Below are 24,148 nucleotides of genomic sequence, written 5' to 3' on the forward strand. Positions count from 1 at the left end.
GTCAATCCAAAACAAAGCTTGCATTATTAATAAAGATATTTTTATCATGTTTTATAAAACATGAAGTTTTATGTGGGTCTTATAGTTAATTGATCTAAATTTATTCATATAATGTGTTTTATCGACGCAGTTATCTCTCACAACAAAGCAAAGGACAGCTGCAGACCTGGATAAGCAAATCATGCCACCTGCAATGCAATCAGCTCATAGCAACACGTACTCTCTCGCTCACTCTTTGAATGTGTTTTATGTGCTTACAACTGCAGCAAATAAACTGCCACAAAAAAACAAATAAGGAAATAGACTGGCAATATAATCAGCAAATAACTTCCAATGATGTGAAAGGCAGTGACAGCTGACACAAATAAAATGTAAGGTCATTTTAGGGTAAGGGTATAGTTGCATAAGTAATCAGCACCCATGGATCAGACCAAACCCATCATCATACTCATCCTTTACTTTAATTTCAGCAAAACATTTGTGGAGTTTCACGACTATATCTTGTGTTAACAAACTCTGTCCACGTACAGACAGATATAAACACTCAAAACAGCCTTTGTGGAAATTCCATTTTGCTATTATGGCACACAGACATACACATTGAAAACAGTATCAGCTACAATACCAACTATACACTTGCACTATCTGCCTTGGTAAATATTGAACAACTTTAAAAACATATCAAGCATCTGTTTCAAGACATGTGGGTTCAGTTTTTCTCTGAGCTGTAAGAGCAAAATTCAGACGGCATACATCTGCAACACTGGTGTGTAACATCTGAATGTCATATTCCTGTCAGGATATATAAAACAAACAGACAAATCTATCATCTCAAATCTCAATCTTTATGGGATGAAATCTTTAGAATCATTAGAAATGCTTGATGTATTATTTAAAACTATCTATGAATATACTGAAAATAAAGACCCTGAAACATGAAATATACATACATTATTACGAAATAGTCACAGTGCATGAAAACTGGTTAGCAGCCAGTGTTATCCATTCTAGTTTATAAATTCTACTGCAATTTAACAAATCACCATCACCATCATCTCACCTGAATTCCTCAGGATAAATCAACCCTCTTAAGTATCAGGCTTTCCTTAGGGAAAGAGTGAGAGAGAGTGCAAGCCAGGAGTGAGCGAATGTCAAAGAGGATGGCCTAGGCTGAATTCCAAAAGGTTAACCCCCCACTTTTCTGTTGATGGAGGCAAAATCCTTTAAAACAATCAGCACAGTACAAATGGATATGAGTTGGTGTGCAAAAAGCCATGTGACACGTTCCTGCTGAACTACATGGGAGCATTGGGGGGGGGGGGGGGGGGGTGTCAGGGGATGCTATTGGGGTAAGGGGGAGGGTCTGTGATGCGAGGCCGCTGCAGCACAGTCCTTGTCTGTTGTTCTGTTTGGTGTTCTGGAACTGTGGATGTGCAAAGGCTTGCAGTACTGCTGCGGTCAATGGAACGTGCTGAAGTGCACACTTTCTTTCAGTGTAACTGGGGCGTGGTCATGGGGACACGTTGATGCTTAAAACAGATACGTAAACTTACACCGTTCATGTAGAGTGTGCTCTGCATGTTCACAGTGAATATGTGATGATGTTGACAAGGCAGTTGCCTAACAGTTATAACAGTTAAAGGTTGCCGTTTATTGCATAGTTAAAGAAATATCAGCTAAACCTACCCTACTGGATTTATTCTACTAACACTAGCACACGTAATCTCAACGGCCTTGTCGTTTACACCGTCACTGTTCTATTGCAATCCATTACAACAATTATGATAAATTGTCAGGGGCTGATGTGATGTGGTTGGTGTTTGTTGGATAGAAATGGTTTAAATTGAACTGTGTTACACTGAGGAGTTTGTTTGACAGCATCATTTCATAATCTTTTCTGGAAAAATTACAGTGTATAAACAATCTAATATTTGCCAAATATTAGGCAACAGTAACCAGTCACAGATGATATATGATACATCTATATCTCTAAAACTCGTTTCCTGAAATTTGTTCTTGCCCTATGACAGTAAGGGGAGACCACCCACTCATTGTTACCCTGAATGAATTTATCATTAGTAGGAAAAAGATTTCAGCATCTTACTTGCACACTGCACAACACAACACACCCCTCAGTGAAACCTTGTCTCCTAGTTCCTCATTTCTGCAATCATTTTAATGAATGTTACGCCATGGCTGTACTTGGCTGTACTTGGCTAGTTGTAGTCTAGTCTGTAAGCTGTCTATCTGTATCCTCACATATAACTGTAGAGTTTTTTCTTATTTACTAAGCAGAAATTAATAGTATTTCACGATGCCACTTTTTTCAGTTTGTATTTCTAAGTACGTGCTGGTTTGCAGATAATGCTGCTGGCCACACGTCATATAACCTCATTTACTCCTGAACATGTCAACAGACAGAGATAAAGAGATAATAGGATTAATAAATGCAAAAATCCCCAAAAGGGGGAATAACATAATGTGTTGTGACCTTTACTGATCTCTTGTCACAGTGTGTTTTTATGTTTTTATTCACTGTTTATGCATTTAACACATTTTTACTATGAATGCACTGAGGGTCAAGAAGCCAAATAACCCACAAATTCTCTGTAATTTTCACAAGAAGAACTCTGATGATGCAATTGTAGTTCTTCTTCATTTTGATCATGAATGCTGTCAGTCAAACAGATTAGAAAGAAGTTTTAGGTCAGACCCACAGCTGCTGTGGTGTCATGTTTGCTTAAAGACGGTGTTGACAGGTTTGTTCATTTAACCACCATATAAATCTTTCACAAGATCAACTGCACATTTGCAAAACATATGATCAATATGATTGAAAGAAATAGACTGTTGTTAGTTAGGACTGAAGTGATATTACACTGACTAAATTATAACTATTTTGTTTAGTATTTAAGACTGAGATAAGCAATAAGCACTAAATAAACATCTTTAGGGAGTAATCGCACGCTGTACTAATGGTCCTCACTCTGTGAAAATTAGAAGCTTTTGCCAAGTTTTTCCCCAAAAGTCAATATTGCACCATGTGGCTGAAAACTGTGAGAAATCATGAGAAAGAAGAAGAAAGAAGATAAAATGAAACACCAGACCAGAAAATACAAAAACAGAGGATTGTCAAGTTAAAGCAAAACAACGTTGACCAAACACTAATGAAGCAATTTCAACACAAGTGTGACTGTCGTAATTTTTTGCCACTTATGTTCTCTACTTGGGAAAGCTAAAACCTCAAGAGCACTTCCTCAAAGTGTATAATCGTGTTGAATACTAGCAGCTTAATTTGAAAATCTGCATTATAAGATTTTCAAATGACCAGATTAGTGTGCATCGTTCATTATTTTCATGGATGATGCACATAAAGATTTTTAAAAAAAAATTTCATTTTTCACTATTGTTATAGGGTTAATTAAATCCTTTTACTAAAATATTTAATATAGCAATGAATAAGAGTGGCAATGAGTTTGTGATCTTATTGCAGATTGGCTTACTTTGACTGTAGTAAACTACAAACTTTTAGGGGACAGAGGAAGCCAAATATTATAAATACAGACTTGTCAAACCATGTTTAACCATATTCTTTCCTCTACTTTCTTCTTTCAAGTTCATGTTACGGCACTAGAGCACCATCTACTGCACAGTTGTATAATATCAGCTCACCACAATGAAAAAAGCATTGCTGAGAGAAGCTGGCACTAACCACCACCCTCACCACTAGCCATGGAAAGTTATTTTTTCTCACAGCGTACCTAATGTGCATGCAATTTACATAGGCATTTAAATTTAATGTTACTCCTTGAGATTTTACTTATCTCACCTTGAGGTGTGTTATTGGTACTTTTACTTAAGTAAAATGTTTTCTTCTTCTACCACACTTCACCACTTCCACATTTATGTGCCTCCCAAAGACAAGATCACTGTTACAACCCGGCTCAAAAGCCGCAACATAAAAAAAAGGAGATGAATAACAGAGTGTGGGTGAGAAGAGGTTTCATCCTAAAATGGAAAACCAGGTTGGCTAAAATGGCTGGTGCCACCAAGGCAAAGACTAGTGCACTGCCGGAAAGCTTGCCTCAGGTATGCTTTTATCCACACCTGACTAGGTGTGGCCAATTAGCACCAGCTGAAAACACTGAGACGATTAGAAGCTGCAGAGGGACGTAACAATCACCTTATTCCGAAGTAAAATCTGCTACATAATTATGTACCACAAAAGAAATTGACTGTCATAAGGGATGTTGAAGGGTCTATAAATGAGCCCCACATGATTTCAAGTAAACATTAGAAATAAGAATTGATTTTTATACCTTTAAATTTAGTTGCTTATGTTAATCCTTGTCCATTTGTGTTCATCAATTCTTTCCATTATGCTGCAGCGTCTTGTGTGGATGATGCTCAAGATCTTACATTAATGTTTATCGAAACATTAGCACTTCTAGCATTGGGCTAGAAAAGGATAGTTCCCACTAGGTCAATTGACCTTTTGAACAAAAACACTGAGTTGCATCATGAGATTTTTGCATTTAGATGATTTTAAAACAGGGGCTGATCCAAAAGGACCATGTCAAGTCATATTCTTGTCTCAACAGGGGAACTCTCGACTCCGCCACAATGAAAAAATAAAAAGTTAATCGGTCCATAAATATTATGGTGACGATGGGATCTAATGGTGAAACATATGGCTTGAGGATTAGTATATGCAAAACAGCATTTGCTGGGGAAATCAGCTCTTCCAAGGAAGTGATACTTCCTTCTTCACTCTTTTTCTAACTGTAGTGTAATTACTTTAAACATTTATAGAGGTGGTCACACTTGCTGACGATCAGTTAATAGTGCTCTCTTAATTTCTATGAGAGCAGTAAGGGTATAGTTGGCTTTTCACTGGACTGCTTCTGCATTTTGGCCTAATTTTTCCTAAATAAATAACTATACAGTGTAATATGCCATGTTTGTAGTTCATCTCTAACATAATTTTAAGAACTGCTATGAATCTTAAAATAAAGTTATTTTTCATGACATTAGATTCCCCAGAAAATGTAGGAAACAAACAGTCAAGAAAAACATGAACAAAATCAAGATTTTATTCAAAATTTTAAATTAAAATAATGTTATGCCAATATTTTTAAAACAACAGAAAAACCTGGGCAAAAGCCCATGATGCTGGCCTACGAAAGTGCACTACTACACAGGATATTAACTTGTCCTGTATTTTAAAAATTATCCTTTAATTTTTAAAACAGCTACCTAAAAGAGAGAAATCCCCCTGAATTTAAAAGAGTCAGGTGGAAAGGTCAGGAATAGTGGTCAAACTGCTAACCAAACTAATAAAAACATTAAGAATATATATATATGTGTGTGAATACAGGAGTGCAGAATTATTAGGCAAATGAGTATTTTGTCCACATCATCCTCTTCATGCATGTTGTCTTACTCCAAGCTGTATAGGCTCGAAAGCCTCCTACCAATTAAGCATATTAGGTGATGTGCATCTCTGTAATGAGAAGGGGTGTGGTCTAATGACATCAACACCCTATAGGGCTTTGGAGTTGACGTCACGCCGCAATGCATTGTGGGAGCGTGGCGCCATTTTCGGGGTCTACGATCCAAACAAACTCACTGTTGGAACGGCGACGACGACAAGAAACATGTTTAAAAGCAACTCAAAAGAAAACGGACGGTATAGAGACCGATTGCGTCCAGAGGCGAAGCAGCGGTATTTGAAAAAAAATAGAGTGCATCGCAAATCTGGACCCATACGACATACGGCAGTGGAGTAAAGACCCAGACGACTTACCGCCACTGTCCTACCCCGATATCTTCACCTATCTTGTTTGTGGAGTAAGCGCTTACACTGCGAACCAGTTTCGTAATTACAAGTCACTGGAGGCGCACATCCAATTTACAAATGGCTGGGTGCAAGATTTGGCTATTTTCAAGCCGCCAAACTCTTGAGTACGTCGTCAAAGTAAGTCAGCTGGAGTGCATCGAGTGAAATAGCCATTTTCCACCCCCCACCATAATTAATGTTATACATTTATCAGTAAACTGCTAAAATATCGTTATCATATTATGTGCCCATAATTGTAAAGTAGATGCAAATTAACACATTGATAATCGGGCAAATTATTAACGCCAATTTGTGTCCTCCCTGTCCTCCTGCGAATCTTTACATAGCACACATGTCTGCAAAGTCACTCCATTTGATGTTTGATCGCAATTTCTATAACTTCCGAGACCACCAACGATAATATTATTCAGCTATAAAGTGTGATGTGAACATATTTAGAACTTACCGGAATGAAAATGTCTTGAGCACACCAGCTGATATCTGGAGACGTAACAGAACTTGATATCAGCTCGTCTCACGGCTGCTATCCAGGCTAGACGCCTTCGTTTGGTAATATCCAATACATGAGCTACTTCATGTTGCTTCCACGTTGGGAAAGCATAAAAAGACAATCCAAACTTATTCCCGTGCCGGTCGGAAGATCGAACATTGCAGCCGAGCACACAGCAAGTACGAACCATGGCTATGCTTTCGCTCCTTACTTAGACCCCCAAAATGGCGGATCGGGCCAAAATCCTTTCCACGCCCACCCCCGTGACATCACGCTCCAAAGCCCTATATCAGGTGTGCATAATTATTAGGCAACGTCCTTTCCTTTGGCAAAATGGGTCAAAAGAAGGACTTGACAGGCTCAGAAAAGTCAAAAATAGTGAGATATCTTGCAGAGGGATGCAGCAGTCTCAAAATTGCAAAGCTTCTGAAGCGTGATCATCGAACAATCAAGCGTTTCATTCAAAATAGTCAACAGGGTCGCAAGAAGCGTGTGGAAAAACCAAGGCGCAAAATAACTGCCCATGAACTGAGAAAAGTCAAGCGTGCAGCTGCCAAGATGCCACTTGCCACCAGTTTGGCCATATTTCAGAGCTGCAACATGACTGGAGTGCCCAAAAGCACAAGGTGTGCAATACTCAGAGACATGGCCAAGGTAAGAAAGGCTGAAAGACGACCACCACTGAACAAGACACACAAGCTGAAACGTCAAGACTGGGCCAAGAAATATCTCAAGACTGATTTTTCTAAGGTTTTATGGACTGATGAAATGAGAGTGAGTCTTGATGGGCCAGATGGATGGGCCCGTGGCTGGATTGGTAAAGGGCAGAGAGCTCCAGTCCGACTCAGACGCCAGCAAGGTGGAGATGGAGTACTGGTTTGGGCTGTTATCATCAAAGATGAGCTTGTGGGGCCTTTTCGGGTTGAGGATGGAGTCAAGCTCAACTCCCAGTCCTACTGCCAGTTTCTGGAAGACACCTTCTTCAAGCAGTGGTACAGGAAGAAGTCTGCATCCTTCAAGAAAAACATGATTTTCATGCAGGACAATGCTCCATCACACGCGTCCAAGTACTCCACAGCGTGGCTGGCAAGAAAGGGTATAAAAGAAGAAAAACTAATGACATGGCCTCCTTGTTCACCTGATCTGAACCCCATTGAGAACCTGTGGTCCATCATCAAATGTGAGATTTACAAGGAGGGAAAACAGTACACCTCTCTGAACAGTGTCTGGGAGGCTGTGGTTGCTGCTGCACGCAATGTTGATGGTGAACAGATCAAAACACTGACAGAATCCATGGATGGCAGGCTTTTGAGTGTCCTTGCAAAGAAAGGTGGCTATATTGGTCGCTGATTTGTTTTTGTTTTGTTTTTGAATGTCAGAAATGTATATTTGTGAATGTGGAGATGTTATATTGGTTTCACTGGTAAAAATAAATAATTGAAATGGGTATATATTTGTTTTTTGTTAAGTTGCCTAATAATTATGCACAGTAATAGTCACCTGCACACACAGATATCCCCCTAAAATAGCTAAAACTAAAAACAAACTAAAAACTACTTCCAAAAACATTCAGCTTTGATATTAATGAGTTTTTTGGGTTCATTGAGAACATGGTTGTTGTTCAATAATAAAATTATTCCTCAAAAATTCAACTTGCCTAATAATTCTGCACTCCCTGTATATATGTATATATATATGTGTGTGTGTGTGTGTGTGTGTGTGTGTGTGTGTGTGTGTGTGTGTGTACACATGTACACACACACACACACACACACACATCCATCTACAAGTGGAAATCTCAGTTCTCACATATAACAGACACACAGAATGACAGAAGAATAGAGATCCTTATTTTAGATATACAATATACAAAATAAATATACAAAAAGAGTTACCATCCACATCAATACACATGTTTTGGGTTTTTTTTAAACTTAGACGGTTGTAGCAACTCTGGTAGGTGGAGGAGGGATAAATGCGGGCAGAGACACTGATTTTTCAGAGAGAGTCTAAAAGAAAAAAGAGAAAACCCTTATTTTCTGTGATAAATGGAAACAGTTACCCACTACATCTATTTATTTGTTATAGTAGGACTACCTTCTGTAACCTGTTGTAGTCAGGGGGGGACCTCAGCACTCCTTTCAGCATGTTATTCGCAGTGATATTTGGTTGGCTGTTTTTTACCTGTGGAGGACATGACATGCACAAAATGTAATCATCAAATATAACAACGATTCATTGTGCAATGTGAATTTTTTTTTTAAATAAACCAGGCTTCAACACAAATGCAATATGAGTACAGTGGGATAAATGTAAGTAGTTAAATGTAACTAGCAGTAAAACTATCCAGATAAATTCCTGCACATTAATTATGCTGTCTAGTGTATTTCAAACCTTATCAACTGCTCTGGGAACTGGATATCTTGGCTGATGACCTATGAAAAGCAAACATAAAAGTCCAAAGAAAAGCATCACAGTAAGTAAAGTAAATAAGTCAGTGTAAATGTGATTTATATTTAGTATTTAAATTCACATTTAAATTCACCTACTTTTGTTCCTGATGCAGTAGACACCAAGGTAGATGAGGCCAGTCAGCAAAAGAAGGAACAGAAGGCTGCAGGGGATGCCTGCTGCAATGCCAGCAATAGCAGGACCACTCAGTCCTTCACCTGCCATCAACACGACAGACTGTAACCAAAAATGTTACTACTGTAGGCTCATCACTAACAATGAGATAAGAGCTGTTTCACACAGACAGCTGTGCTATACCTGGACCAATTCGTTGGCTCTTAGATGGCTCTCCATTGGTCATACGAGCTTTGGGGATGACTTGAAACCAGTAGGTCAGCTTGGGATCAAGGAAAAAGATATCCGTACTCCTGGCAGAACCAGGTTTCTGCTGGATTGTGCGATATACATTTGAGCTGCTTTTAGTCAGAGGGGCATTGCGATTTTTGCTCAGAAGGTCTGGTCCTTTCATTTGGATGTCGAACCCTTAACAAAATCACACACAATTCTGTTTTGTAGCATCACAATTCACAGAGGAAACCAGTTAATTCTAGCAGATCTCTCAAGATTTCAGTGATCAATGTTAGAGCTTACTGAAACGGATAATTGTATATACATAAACTAGCCGATACTAGCCATAACCAAAACTGGCATTTGATTTTCCTAGTAGTTTCATCTTTAAAGTATTTTGCCCAAAACACAGCTCCATGTAGATGGTAGTTTCACAGACAACACATTATTTACACCCCTATCTTCTATTTTGAGTTTCTGTTTTCACACTAGCAGTATTCATTCACATGGGTTATGGAATATCAAAACAAGAAGGGTGAGTCTCTGTGTTTTTTCTTTAGAGATAATCTTGTGAAGATAAGTCAAACTAGCACATTTAAGACCTTCCCTTAATTTTAGTACCTGTAACAACAGACATAGATGGGACCTCCCAGGTCAACGTGACGATGGTTCTGTTTCGGTTAGGGAACAAACTGGAATCTGAGATGGATGGTCCTGGAAAGAGAGAGGGATTGTGAGAGTAGGGGAGATCAAGGAAGGGCAGAAGAAGGGGGGAGGCGAGGGTACACCAAAACTGAAGAGCTTTGTCTGAAAGGAAATTGCATTCTCAGGTATTACTTAGCTCTGTTTCTGAGGGCCCATTGTGCCTTTGTTTCAAGCAATGCGAGCAGTACTCCAAAGCAGCAGAATCCTTACATTTTAATGGCAAATATTTAACTTTAGAGTCGACACAAAAATGTCAAAATATGTTTAAATATTTTATTTTTAAGTGGATCTGCAAATAACAATTATTTTGATACCACTTTCTCAACTTTGATTTGAAAGCTCAAACTGCTTTCTAAACATTACTGCCTCAGAACTGAGAAAACAAGAAACTGTTGGTTATTTTTGTTAGTTATTTTAATTATAAAACCAGCTGAAGATTTATGTCCTTACAATTTCACTCATCTGACTAATGTTTCCTTTACTGTTTTACATAGGTTTTTCTGAATACAATTTTATACTTTTATCTACCTAGTAGATGTGAATGTCGACTATTACTTTTAATTGCCAGTGTTATTACATAGTCAGACAGGTACATTTAAAGATCTGAGTAATCAACCCTTTTTTTAACAATTTATTTTAACTAGTAACTTCCATCACCTGTTAAACATGGTACTGTAAAAAATATATTTCTCTATAAAATTAAATTGAACAAGTGAGTTATACCTTGTAGCTGAATTTCTCTTTTCTTGCTGCCCAGAGGGTTCCTGCATGTGCAGGTGTAGTTTTGGAGAAGAAAGTTACTGACATTGTAATGACGAATCATAAGCTGTGAGGTGTTGCTGCTGATCTGGTATGTGGACCCGTTGGTGACAGTCTCATTGCTACTGAACCATGACACAACAGCTTTAGGCGATGCCTCACTGAAACAGCGGACTGTCACCACTATTTTGCCCCCAGAGTCAACTGTGGTTCTCATAATTGGAAGGAATGCTACAGGACCACCTGGAGAACACAAGGTGCCTGTTTAGACTCGACTGCCAAAGTCAATAAAACACATTATGCATACATTATGTGGATTTGTTATGAGTTAAAAATTTAAAACTTGCTTGCAGTGATATTGCACTTATTATGTTCAACCGGGTGTTCTGCCATGCACTGGATTGTTTTCCCATTTAGATTATCTGATGCATTGACGGTTAAGCTGAAGTTCCCTGCTCCACTGCTGGAGTTGCTTAGCTCTGGAAAAGACAGCTGGGCCTGTGGGGTTCCCCCTACCCATTCACAGTGATACTGCAGGTTGATGGCATTCACTGACTGCACCGAGCACTCAGGATTGCCCACTGGCCGCTCTGTCCCAAGATAAAATGAATCTGTTATTAATGTCTGGGTACACGTTTAAATATTTTATTTAGAAATGAAAAATTTCTAAATAAATTCTAAATATAAACAGCATTAGATGAGCACTATGTTCTATGTACAGCAAACCATGACAAACTAAACTATAATTTTCAATCCAAATTGAGAACAATTTCACAAAAACATGACCTAAAAGATAAAATGTCTACTTTTCCACATACCATAAACAGTTAAGGTCATGTTCTTTTGGCGGCTTTCTTTTGTATCTTCATTGACCAGCCTGCATGTGTAAACACCTCCTTGACTGGTTTGTACATTTGTTAGATTCAGGACTCCTTTTAGGGAAATGATATTCCCACCAAAGACCCACTCAGAGATTGGCTGTGGGAATCCATTAGCCTGACAGGAGAGGTTCAAAGAGTCTCCTGCTAAATAAAAAGTCTGAAGTGGATGGGCCTCAAGTGTAGGCTCATCAGGTCCATCTATAACACACCATAGAGAGTTATGAGAAAACAGGGATATAAATAAAGAAACTTATACGTATATAAATAAAGAAGACTTTAAAACTGTAAAACTTTTAAACTGTTAAACTTACACTGCACAGAGACATTTTGAGATGCCGTTGCATTTCTGAAGGGGTTTGTCAGTAACACAGCGTACTCTCCTGTGTCATTTCGGTTTGGCCTGAGGATCATAAGACTATTTGCCTGTGTCTTCACTAAATAGTGTGAGCTGTTTTTTATTTCAATGCCATTGAAGAACCACATTTGTTGCTCAAACACTCCTTGGAGCATGCTATGCTGCAGGGTGAAGTTCTCAGTTCCCTCTTTGATAAGACCCGGCTGTGAGCTCAGAGTCAAGCTCTGGATGTATTCTGTAAATAAAAACATGAAAGGAAAGAAGAACCACTAGATGAATATATCTACTCTAGTGTACTGCCTTTCCTTTCTAATGCATCAGCCTTATTAAGACGGCAGGTACATATAAAAGATAAACTGCATAACTTCTCAAATGTCAGATTTCATTTTTTAATTTTCATTTATGGTTTGTCTCAAATATTTAAACAGTTGTTTAATATTTAAAGAGTTATATTTAACATTTTATCTAAGCCATCAACAACAGCACGTCTTCCAGCCAGATATGCCCACTCACCAAATATTTTAAGAGTGAAAGTAGTTGAGGCTTTACTCATTCCAGATTTAACCATTTCGATGGTGTAGTCACTGGTGTAGTTAAGTGGAACATTAAAAAAGGTGAGATTTGCACTTTGTTTGTCTATCCTGATTACACTACTGAAAGTTGCAGCTACAGGTGGATCAGCACTGGAGTTTATAGTCCATGTAGCAATATTTAAAACCCCCTTAAACCAACTAACAACTGGGTCAGGGGCACCACTGAAGGACACAGCCAGAGTCACGTTTTCGCCAGCTAAAGCATTCACCAGACTGGGACCAGCAGGAGAAACCAGCAGTTCACAGCGGGCACCTGTGAGGATGTAGCCAAGTAACTGAATTAGAAAGGAAATTGCAAGGTCACGCAATAAGTCTGCTAACATCAAAATAATGCCAATTAAACAGAATTACTGTCGTTTAATCTTACAATCAGGAACAATGCTGTCGTTACAGAAACGCACAACAAAGCCCTCTTTTTCTAACCCTAAAAATGACACAAAAATTTCTAATACTAACAAACAAAATCACACAGATAAGTGTCATAAGGCGTAACTACGCTTTATTCTCACCTTGGAAAGTAAAAAATGATAAAATGGCCAGAAACAACGACCTTAATCTCTTGAATTCCTTTACACAAGGCATTTTTTGTAAAACTTTAAGCACGCTTGTTATTAGAAGCAACCGTTTGCATTTCCAGTATAAAAGCAGAGACGAAAAACAAAAACGTCTTGTAAAGTCCTAAAGCGCTAACTTCTGTATCAGCGGAAGCTCCAGCGGACAACCAGGCGCGTGAGTATCCCACCTGTACCAACTCGGATTGTGCATGTGAGGCCACGCCCCTTACGTAATTACACACAACAGCCCCTTTATTTGTATCTGCTTGCTGATAAAATAACATATCAACATTTCCTTAATACAACTGGTATAAATATACCATGTATATTAACTAAAGAAGAGGTGGAGAGAACGTTTAAGTAACAACTTTACCTGCGTCACCATAGTTCCGGTACCCTCATCTTAGCAGTCAATGACGTATGCTAATATGGGAAAGTCAAGAGGCCTGCCTGTCCATGCCCGTGTTCATACAGTACCCAGTTTTCAATCACATACCTATGTGCTAAAAAAAACACCAGGCTTTTTGTATGGAGACCAAAACATAAAAAAGGTGACATTTGTAGTTTGGAATAAATCAATCAATTGAGTATATCAAAACAATAAATCTGTAATAAAGTACTACAATAACTAGGTTATATTTTGAAATTGTGCTGTAAAGTGTAAAAAAACCAAAAGAAAACACATTTTCAAGGTTTATTTGCAGGTTACTTTTACAATTTCTCAGTTTATTCTTATTTTTGTAAAGGAGGAGGCAGTTTTTGCTGTTTTATTCTAAGCAAACAATGTTGGAACGTCTTCTGAAACCTGGATTCCATTTTTCTTTTCACAGGTGCTCTAATAATACATTACAGATTAAAGACACATGACCTAAGAATCACGCTTTTACTAGTCTTAAAAACACAAAAAAAAAAAAAAAAAAAAAAAAACAAGTATTAGGACCACACTTAAGATTAAACTCGAAACACTAGTTTGAGATTAAACCTGTTGTTTTAAGTCAAAAACCTACACAGGTACTATACCACTATACCCTTTACAAAATGCCTTTTGTAGACAGGTTAGAGGAGAAAAAAAAATAAATAAAAATTTAAAAAAAAAAAAAAAAAAAAAAAAGAAGAAAAAAAAAAAATCATACTTAGGAATCAGTTTTGGTAACTTGGAAATTATTTGTCTTTTACCACATAAATACAATATGGTGGTAAATAAGGCACGATAAGAGATCTGAGCAACACATTTTGGACTATAACTAGTAAAACAGTATTTAGCATTAATATTTAGCATTTCAAGTTTAATCTCAAAATTTCAAAACAAACAATATTTTTTGTGTCACTAATACTCTGCGTACAAAATGAACATCAGAATTAAAAATTAAAAAAAAAAAAAACTGCTGCCATTTCACAGGTTTTAAAAAATGCCTTGCAGACTAAATTTAAAGGATAAGATGAAACTACTGTAAACTCAAAGGAAACGCCAAGAGACCAGACACAGCTGTAGATATGAAAAAGACTGGCTGCTTTATTGTTATTGTGATGTTCTGTACAATCAAAAGAGAACTTAGGCGCTTACGGTAAAATTCCAATTTAGGATCACGTTCCCCTGCTCATACTGAGAGACACCGTCTAGTCAATCCTTGAACTCAGTCACAGTAGTCAAGATATTAATGCTAGCAGACATCTTCAAATCAACATGTTGGGTGGTTCTGTATTTACATACGTCATTTACAAAAATTGCACCTCTTAACATGTCTGACTACAGATATAAAAGAATTAACAGATGAGGATGAAGCAGCTGAAATGCATCAAACTGGTGAAGTTTGGGTACAGTTCAATACAAACAGCAACATGAGTGATGGGAAGATTCTGGGTTTAAATTACTGCATAAACACCGCTTTTTATAGCATTGTGATATAATGAAACAAATGAACTACTCTGCAAGTTCAAATGCATACACAAGACAAGATTATTCTTTTGGGCTTGTCTGACTGCAGGACAGTGTGTCTCAATATTTTTCCACTTCTATCAGTACCTCCCTGCATATCCTCAGGAGCCACAGTTTCAAACAGAGGGATTAGACCAACACATAAGCTTGTCCTGTGGTTGGGCTTATGTAGTTCAGTCTCGTTATTCATTAGAGAGTCCTGCAAGGAGAGAAAATAACATAGATAAGTAATTCAAGACAAGAGTAGCAATTAGCATCTTTAATTACTTTTTCTTTAATAGCCACAAGACACACAATATCATTTGCTATAACAAAATAAATGTGACTTTTTTCCCCCTCAAAATGAGATGAGATTGTTATAAAAAAGGATAATAATGGTCTACACAAACAATTTTATCATTCATCACAAGAGTTAATTTTACTGCACTCTTAAAAAGTTGTAATCAAGAGGTAGATATAGGTCTATTGTGGATAATTAATTTGTGGTATGCAATTTTCTTTTACCAATTCATTAATGATGCATTGTTCCTTTTCCCAGAATACCTTAAAATTAAAAATACTCTATTAATCTCTTTTTGTAAAAAAAGGCCTGTTATAATTACTTGATATAATAAAAAATTAATACCTTTTTTCAAACAAATATAGTTTAGAGTTTGCACAGAAATATAATTGTGGGATTTTTAAGATATAGATACAGGTGGAAAGGTCATAAATGCATGAAACCTATTAATACTAATACATGGGATCACCAGCCGAGAAGATCTAGCATACGTTGCTGAGGCACACTGGCAAGGGGAAAGAAAATGAAAATAGCAGGTGAGCTAGAAGGTGCTTAGTCATGCCAGAGAAAATGACCCTGATGTCTTTAAAAATGTAACTTTTTGCTCAACTTTCTGATGAAAACTATTAATTCACTGATACTCACCTCTGTTAGGTTCTGCACTCCCAGCTTATATGCTTAAGCCTCTATACCCTCCCTGCCTCTTTCAGTTTGACCACTAGGTCTTCCACTGTCTCCACCTTCATCCCTGCCTGCCTCTGTGGAGGCTCCTCCACTTTCAACACCTCCAACCGTGAAGTCACGTCCACCCCCAAGTCTGCAGGCTTCACAGTAACAATCTTCTTCTTCTTGGCTTTCTGAAACAAGTTATGCACAAAGGGTGAATAAAATAATTACTCTTCTTTTTAACTACTTTATAGCAGGTTAGGTCTTAAAGGTAAACCCAGCAATTACAGTCAGAACCCGTCTCTAATCTTGTCCCAGAAATCAGCAACATGATCTTAATGACTTTTTAGCATCTTTCGTTTCTGAACATCATTTCAGCTGCTTACCATGATATTAGGCAGTGTGGCATATCTGGGGGTGTTGAGTCGAAGGTCTGCAGTGATCACTGCTGGTGTGTTGATCTTAATATGTTCCAGACCACCATCGATTTCTCTGACCAAATTAATCTTGTCTCCTTCCAAGGACACCTCTGATGCAAAGGTACCCTGCAATGTGAAGATACGTATAATTTCACAAAATAAATACATAAAAAAAAAAAAAAAAAATCACAGTAGGATCTCCCCTGGGAACTGTTCCTCTATTTTCATCTGCTACCCATTATATGGGACTCAGTTAATACCATCTGCTGGTTTGCTAGTGTAACTACAACTACAAATAATCTTGACTACAGGAGTAATGTATGTAACCCAAATTTATAAACAATTTTTGACATTTACATTACAATGTCTGTCTATCCAAGTGCCCAACCTGGACACTGTAAATAAGATTAAAATGCTCCGTTTTAACCAGCCAAAGGAGAACTTCACTCCATCTATCCAGGCAGCCTTTGACTTTGGATTTGTTGATATGTGCAGGACTACTGTGGATCTTACTGACGCAAACTAGTGTTTACCAACTTTGATAAGGTTAGTGAAGGCTATTGGGAACAGGAACATATCCTCTTATCATTACTGCTATACAACACCCACGAAGAAACAGAAAATCTACAAAAAAAGAAAAGAAAGAAAATAAACTGATACCTACATAATTATGGGGTCAAATATCTCAGTGCTACTATTTAAGGTAGTCTTACCTGAGGCCAGTCCAGTAAAGCTGCTGTCATCTGGCCAGTCTGATTGCAATCATCATCGATGGCCTATGAAATAAACACAAGTCCTTAATTACTTAACAGCAGTGCAAGTATTCTTTAGAGTACGCAAACTAAGAACGCAATTTGAGAGAGTGTGAGGAAAATAAACTGAAATCTTTAACCTGTTTGCCAAGGAGAATAAGCTGAGCATCCTCCTGTTTGGCAAGAGCTGCCAGGATCTTAGAGACCTGAAGGGGTCCCAGGTTTTCATAGTCTTTCCCACTCACATCTACATGAATGCCACGGTCAGCCCCCATGGCAAGGGCAGTACGGATGGTCTCCTGAGTTAGAAAAAACACATGTAAGAGAACTTTTCTTTGGCTTGATGTTTGATGACAACCCTGAAATTATAATCGTTGATAACCTTAAACATATTAAAAGTACATTTATGTTAACATCATAATAATCACTTTCTGCTTACTGTGAGTCTGACAGGTTATATGCATGGGATTTCAAAAGTTCTTTTACATGTAAAATAATACACCTGAAAAAAAAAAGTAGATAGATATCTATCTATCTATTAGGGGTGCAACGATATTCGTATCGATATTGAACCGTTCGATACAGTGCTTTCGGTTCGGTACGCATATGTATCGAACAATACAACATTTGTAATTTATTTTATCAACTTTCCTTCTGACGATGCTGTCTGTGTTGAGCGCTCAGTGAATCTGCGTTCGACTGCTCCGCCTAGGGTCGACAGTGCAGCCTAGGCGGAGTAGTCGAACGCAGATTCACTGAGTGCTCAACACAGACAGCATCGTCAGAAGGAAGAGCGCAGGGCAAGCTAGCGAGACAGAAGTTAAGCTCCCCTTACAACATGGACCTCCCCCATGGACCACCCTCATTCAGATCTGGCCTTTGGAATTATTTTGGTTTTCATGTGACGTATGACCCTGAAGGTAAGCGAGTCATGGACTAAAGTAAAACAGTATGTTGGATGTGCCATGCAATGCTCAATTACATGGGTGGGAACTAGTGTGTTAGCGCAGTTAGCTCGTTAACGTGTTGGCCGTCTAGCCCCATGCACGGGGCGATCGGCGGTAGCTCGTTAACGGAGATTTGCCGTGCTGTGGCGTTAAGGTCATTTCAACGAGATTAACCTGAAAGCACTAGTGGGAACACAACGAATATGACTGCACATTTACGCCGACATCATCCTAGTGCAAAGACAAGTGGAAGCAGAAAAAAAACAAGCAAGCATGCTACTAACTTTAGCCGAGTCATTTAGACAGCTGTTTAATATGCTGCTGAGAATATAGCCCAGAAGAAGCGGATAGTATAGCTTTTATTTTGGAAAGAGACATTTCTCTGTAATAAACTCTCTTTTCCAAAGATGAGTGATTCCTCAATCAGATACAGGGCTTGCAATATCGCTAGCCCGACGTCCCGGAGCTAGCGATTTTTTTCAGTCGGGCTACCAAAATCTATCTCTTCCCTGCCCGTCGGGCTTTTGTAGGAAGGAAAAATATATGTCAATGCTTCTGCATTCTTTCGGAAATGTAGCTGGGTAATTATGTCATTGGCATCGGTGAGCCACTGTCAATATGTGACGTATTGAAATTGCGTTTGAATTTGCGCTTGTTTTTTTGCTTTCACTTTGCAATCGTGCGAACTGTGTACAGAGAGCGACAGCACTGATCTGTGAGTGATGATAATTTGTGCACCAATTCCTCTGACATCGTCTTATTAATTGTTAGCTTACTATGCAAACATGACAAGTGAAATCTCCCGCAGCAAGCTTAAACATGTGAGAGGTTGATCGCGCAGAGAATCGCTGAGCTTATGTGAGTGCGTGTGTAAAAGCAGCAGGATATATATTTGACTACGATGACCTGGATGACTGAGAACCTTCACAGACAGATATATATTTTAGTTCTGCTGAGCCAAATAAGACAGGTCAGGGTGAAGAAGTGACAGCCAAAGAAAAGCTTACCACAAAACGGAGAAGTTATGACAAATCAGACTATAAGGCAAAAAGAAAGTGCAGCTTTATGGTTTCATGGACAAAAGAATTTCTGTGGCTGCAATATGACGAGCTAAATAACCAGGGCTGCACATAAGTGGTCCGCAGGTGCGCATTCGCTGTCAAAATAAAAAACACGCACAAGGGTTAGGGTTAAATTTAAAAACTGTACTTTTGAGTTAAAATATATATTTATAATTTTAATAAATGACAAATTAAAAAGGCATGAACATTTTTTGTATCGAAAAAATATCGAACCGTGACACCAAAGTATCGAACCGAACCGTGAATTTTGTGTATCGTTGCACCCCTACTATCTATCTATCTATCTCTCTCTCTCAACTTGCAGCAGCTCCAAAAAACTCCAAAAAGCAGTTAACTTGCTAAATTACTGTCTCGCCCCAGCTCATTCACCTGCGACTGCTGTGGCCCACAGCTGACAGCCACAACCTCCTTAATAAGCTTCTTCTCCTTCAGCTTGACCGCCTCCTCTACAGCAATCTCACAGAAGGGGTTCATTGAGTGCTTAACGCCATCTGTCACCACGCCAGTGTTGTCTGGCTTCACACGGATCTGTGGAGAAACAAAACAATAACACGGGGTCACTACAGAGGAGCTAAATTAAAGAAACCTGTCAAACACAATGACAGAAGCTTAGAAATGAACCGAACCAATACAAGGTGTTAAAAAGGTAAATACATCTAGTGATGGATATTTAAACAGATTTAATCTAACTGGCAGAAAACCTTTAACTAATCTTATCTTTTTTTAAAATTGGTCTGAAATAACCAATTCTGACACCACTGGCATTGATGTGCTACTATAATCACTTCTACTCTTTTGGAAAGTCACAAAGGTAGCACTGTTGCTGGCACTGGGCAATAAGGCCTTGCTTTGGAGCTGCTGCGACTTCCATGCCAAATTGAGAAAAAGTATATACATCTCAAGGGACTGGGCAGGGTGTTGAGGAAAAGGTCTTCCACAATTGTGGCCAGGATATTTGCAGTATATTAATGATTTTTTTATTGTCATTGTATGACAATAAAAAACATTAAATTAAATTAAAATTAAAATAAAAACATTAATAAAAAAATAAGAAAAACCTAGTGGCTTTAACATTTCTGTGAATGGACCCTGCCATAAAGTCAATATAATGCAACTTCACTTATACAGAACACTTACCAGTTAAAAATTCAATTCTTGCAGTAATCAGTCAGTCATATAAAACACGAGTGATAAAATATAAAATAACATCAGAACACTTACACTGACATTGTGGAGGACTATAAATACCTTGGAGTACACATTGACAATAAACTGGACTGGGCTGGGCTAAAAACACCACAGCACTTTACAGGAAGGGCCAGAGTCGTCTCTATTTTTTGAGGCGACTGAGGTCCTTCAACATCTGCCAGAAAATGCTGAGGATTTTCTATGAGTCTGTTGTGGCCAGTGCGATCCTCTATGCTGTTGCATGCTGGGGGAGCAGGCTGAGGGTCGCAGATGCCAACAGACTTAATAAACTAATCCGTAAGGCCAGCAATGTTGTGGGGATGGAGCTGGACTCCCTCAAGGTGGTGTCGGAGAGGCGGATGCTGTCCAAGATAAAGACAATGTTGGATAACACCTCCCACCCACTCCATGACATGCTGGTCAGTCACAGGAGCACGTTCAGTGAGAGACTGAGATTACCGAAAAGCACCACTGAACGACACAGGAAATCATTCCTGCCTGTGGCCATCTCCCTGTACAACGCATCCACTTAACACACTGTTTGCTGCTACAACTACACATGTTTCTTTTCCAACTATTTATTTATGAGTGACTTATGTATGTATGTATATATATATATATATATTGTACTATTCTTAGTTAGTGTATTGTCTGTCTTGTCTTAATGTTGGTTTAAAATGGAGCACTGTAACAAAAAATAATTTCCCCCAGGGATCAATAAAGTATTCTGATTCTGATTCTGATTAATCTGACATTGCAAGCACGCGTGGGCATTTCCCCAAACTGCACACAATTTAAAATGGGAAAAAAATAAATAAAGCCAATGCTCTGAAAGTACTGACCTCTTCCTATCAGACCGCTGAAGATATAGTAATCATAGTCGCTTTAACACTGTGCGGATCCTGCTGAGAGCAGCTCAGGCAGGACTGTTCTTGCTGCAACATACACCAGCTAGTATTGCTTATTGATTATGGTGCTGTACCTCAACTGAAGGGTAATGTTAAACAGTCAAAAATATTCCCATTTGAATAACTGTTCCTGCAACATACACGCCTGGCTTACAAACTACTTTAAAATTTGGGAAAGTCACTGCCCAGTTTGCATGGAAGTTATGCCAGAGGTTCAAACAGACATGTTATACAACTTGCAAGAAGTCGTTTGCTGCCCTGCTAACCACAAACTCAGCTTCTCAGTATTGTGCATTAAATAAATGAATACATGAATTTGGCTAGAGACAAACAACTTATCTGTCAAAATAATATGACCGGTCAGTGGTGTGGTGTTGCTCTTGTTTCCACAACCAACTGACGATTTTAGGCTAACATTAGCTAGCAGAGCACAGAATGTCAAATAAGTGAGCAAAGAAAAATACCTTTAAAATCGCGAAAGAAAATAGGTAATTTGACCTAAGATATTACCTTAACTGCATAGTCAATGACACGCTTAACTCCGACGAGAACACGGCCAGACATTGTAGCTGAAACGTTTAAATATAACAGACAGCTAGCGTTACACAGTCACCGCAATGAACCTTCACTGAAGAAGCAGTCGGAATTATTTCAGGGTGAAACCAGAGGAGAGACTAAAGTGACCGCCCCCCACTCTAGCCAATGAAATGTTGGCATTATCCAGCGTTGTAGGTTACGATTGGCTGTCGTGTGTAAGTTGGTTGCTAAACTCAACAAAAAGTCGCCGGTCGCCGCAATTTCGTTGATTGAATAACAGTTCGAACTTACTGCGATTGTTGCTGAATGACACTTATATCACTTCCATTACTATCGTAATGAATATCTTATTGATCAACTTGGTTAAAATGAGTGAATTACGATGAACCACATACTAATCACACGGTGCCCCACATATCTATGTAATAAACAAAACCCAGAGAAGAAGAGTTCCGCTTATATGGGGCAAAGGTCACGAATAACAGAGTGACATAATGACAATCATATTGAGTGTCAAAAAACGTTTTAACTCCACCTGATAGACGATAAGTCAGTGTACTCCTAGTGCCAGTCCCTGGCTAAATGGGTTGGGTTAGATCAAAAAGGTCATTCAACATAAAGTTTTACCAAATCAAGCATGCGGACCATTAAGAATGCTATTTACATGCAGGTTGCCATCAAGGTGCCAATAGAAACTGTGCTACTAGTGGCCGGAGACAAAGAAACAGGAGAGGGGAAGGCATGTTCAGAGCCAACAAGAGAGAAAGATAGGCGGGAATGAGTGCGTGATTGTGAAAGCGAAAGAGCTGGCTGATAATAATGAAGCGAAGGAAGGTAGATATATTGCGTTTAGAGGAGACCAGGTGGAAGGGAACGATGGCCAGACAGATGAGGTCAAGCAAGAGTCTCAGTGGACTATAACATTATAGTCTTAATGATAAAATTGTGAGAGAGTAAGGAGCAGGTGGAAGAGAGCCTGGAGAGGTGAAGGTCTGTTCTCGAGAGAAGAGGAGTGAACGTTTATAGAACTGAGATATAATATGTGTGTGAATAGGAGGAAAACAGGCATAACAGTGAAGTTGGTTGAGTTTAAATACCTAGGGTAAACCCAGTATTGGCATTATGGATAAGCCAGGCCTGCCCACTAAAGCCACTATGCCACCTCAGTTAAATTCTGCTAATAAACTTGAATTTATACAATTTGGTAATGAAAAACATAAAGACCAGTAACATCAGTAAATTATTGCATTGCAAACTCAATTTAATTATTCAGTTCACGGCAGTTTAGTAATTCTACGGCAATCATGTTAACCAGGAGGACACTGAGTGGATAGGCCTATGCAGGTCAGACTTTGGGAGGTACTTCTCATGTCTGTCTGACACCAAGAAAGATCATTCATCAGCTTGTGCATTTGGTTTTAAAGCATGACCCTACAAGAAAGCTGCAAAACAAATGGAAATGTGTTGAGGATATGTGCTCATCTGTCCTAGTGGATGGTGAGTTCACTGATCCCCCTTTGCATTTAGAGAAAATCTAGCTCCTGCTTTGTCTCTTATAAATGGCTACATTTCTCTGCATGTGTATTATGTGTGTACAGCTGTACACACATAATACAATGTATAACATGTATAACAATGTATGTATAACATGTATAACGTATGTATAACGTATAAATAACATAATGGTGATTAGTGACAGAAGGATAGTAGCAAGAGTGAAAATTTACAAGTAAAATGTATAGTTTGGAGATGGTAGCACTGGCAAAAAGACAGGAGGCAGAGCTTAAGATGCAAATATTTACATTGGGAGTGACCAAAATGAACAGGATTAGAAATGTGTACATCAGAGGGACAGCTCAGGTTTTAGACACAAGGTTAGAGAGACATGGCTGAGATGGTTTGGACATGTGAAGAGGAGGGATAGTCCATGCATTGCACTAGGATGCTGAAGATAGAGCTGCCAGGCTGTTGGAAAAGAGGAAGACTACGGAGGAGGTTAATGGAGTTAAGGAGGATATGCATAGGGTAGTGTGGAAGAAGAGGAGGCTACAGATAGGGTGAGAAGTAGGCAGATAGTCTGCTGTGGGGACCTCTAAAGGGAGCAGAAGAAGGAAGAAATATGTGTGTCAGTTGTAAGTTTATCGTGTATCTGTCATGGCTCGCTGTGTGGCAGGCAGGATGAGGACCCAATCGCAAAAACTCACGGACTCAAGGGATAAACTCAAAATGCAGCTTTATTGCTGAACAGAAGATGATAGGCGATACAAAACTAGACTGGGGAAAAACTAACATAAAGCTCACCAAGGAACACAGGGAAATCCACGCAGCATGAGGGAGAACGCGACACAGAACTGAGGGAGACGCAGACATAAATACACAGAGGGTTAAGGAGGGAAGTGGGAGCACACGGGGAACACAGGTGACACTGATAATCATA

At 38.8% G+C, this 24,148-nt stretch overlaps 2 protein-coding genes across 2 annotated transcripts; both read right to left on the reverse strand.

Annotated features, from left to right (window-relative positions):
- Nucleotides 1–8,284: 8,284 nt before the first annotated feature.
- Nucleotides 8,285–13,024, reverse strand: vsig10l (V-set and immunoglobulin domain containing 10 like). The gene is made up of 12 exons (XM_085365344.1): nt 12,952–13,024; nt 12,363–12,695; nt 11,806–12,084; nt 11,432–11,692; nt 10,961–11,203; nt 10,578–10,856; nt 9,771–9,863; nt 9,120–9,344; nt 8,900–9,019; nt 8,745–8,785; nt 8,448–8,534; nt 8,285–8,359 (listed from the first exon to the last, which is right to left on the reverse strand). Exons 1-12 carry the CDS (start codon nt 13,022–13,024, stop codon nt 8,285–8,287), a joined length of 2,109 nt encoding a protein of 702 aa, XP_085221470.1.
- A 1,300-nt stretch (nt 13,025–14,324) lies between these two features.
- Nucleotides 14,325–21,797, reverse strand: etfb (electron transfer flavoprotein subunit beta). The gene is made up of 7 exons (XM_085366353.1): nt 21,685–21,797; nt 19,448–19,606; nt 17,190–17,348; nt 17,011–17,073; nt 16,265–16,423; nt 15,858–16,069; nt 14,325–15,131 (listed from the first exon to the last, which is right to left on the reverse strand). Exons 1-6 carry the CDS (start codon nt 21,736–21,738, stop codon nt 15,899–15,901), a joined length of 765 nt encoding a protein of 254 aa, XP_085222479.1. The 5' UTR covers nt 21,739–21,797; the 3' UTR covers nt 14,325–15,131; nt 15,858–15,898.
- Nucleotides 21,798–24,148: the final 2,351 nt, after the last annotated feature.

Source organism: Diplotaxodon limnothrissa, linkage group LG11, assembly GCF_057381915.1.
Source record: "Diplotaxodon limnothrissa isolate DT_005_m linkage group LG11, D_limnothrissa_male_GT1.1, whole genome shotgun sequence".
Lineage (NCBI taxonomy): Eukaryota > Metazoa > Chordata > Actinopteri > Cichliformes > Cichlidae > Diplotaxodon > Diplotaxodon limnothrissa.

Bases quoted from the DNA above. Each gene is read 5' to 3' on its own strand.
- vsig10l (XM_085365344.1), bottom strand. From the start codon at position 13,024: ATGCCTTGTGTAAAGGAATTCAAGAGATTAAGGTCGTTGTTTCTGGCC. The intron at 11,693-11,805 runs GTAAGTTTAACA...GGTGTGTTATAG, and splicing joins TCAAAATGTCTCTGTGCAGT to ATGGACCTGATGAGCCTACA. The intron at 10,857-10,960 runs GCAAGTTTTAAA...TGTGTTCTCCAG, and splicing joins TAAGTGCAATATCACTGCAA to GTGGTCCTGTAGCATTCCTT.
- etfb (XM_085366353.1), bottom strand. From the start codon at position 21,738: ATGTCTGGCCGTGTTCTCGTCGGAGTTAAGCGTGTCATTGACTATGCA. The intron at 19,607-21,684 runs GTAATATCTTAG...GTTTCTCCACAG, and splicing joins TCATTGACTATGCAGTTAAG to ATCCGTGTGAAGCCAGACAA. The intron at 17,074-17,189 runs GTTAAAGATTTC...TTTATTTCATAG, and splicing joins TTATTCTCCTTGGCAAACAG to GCCATCGATGATGATTGCAA.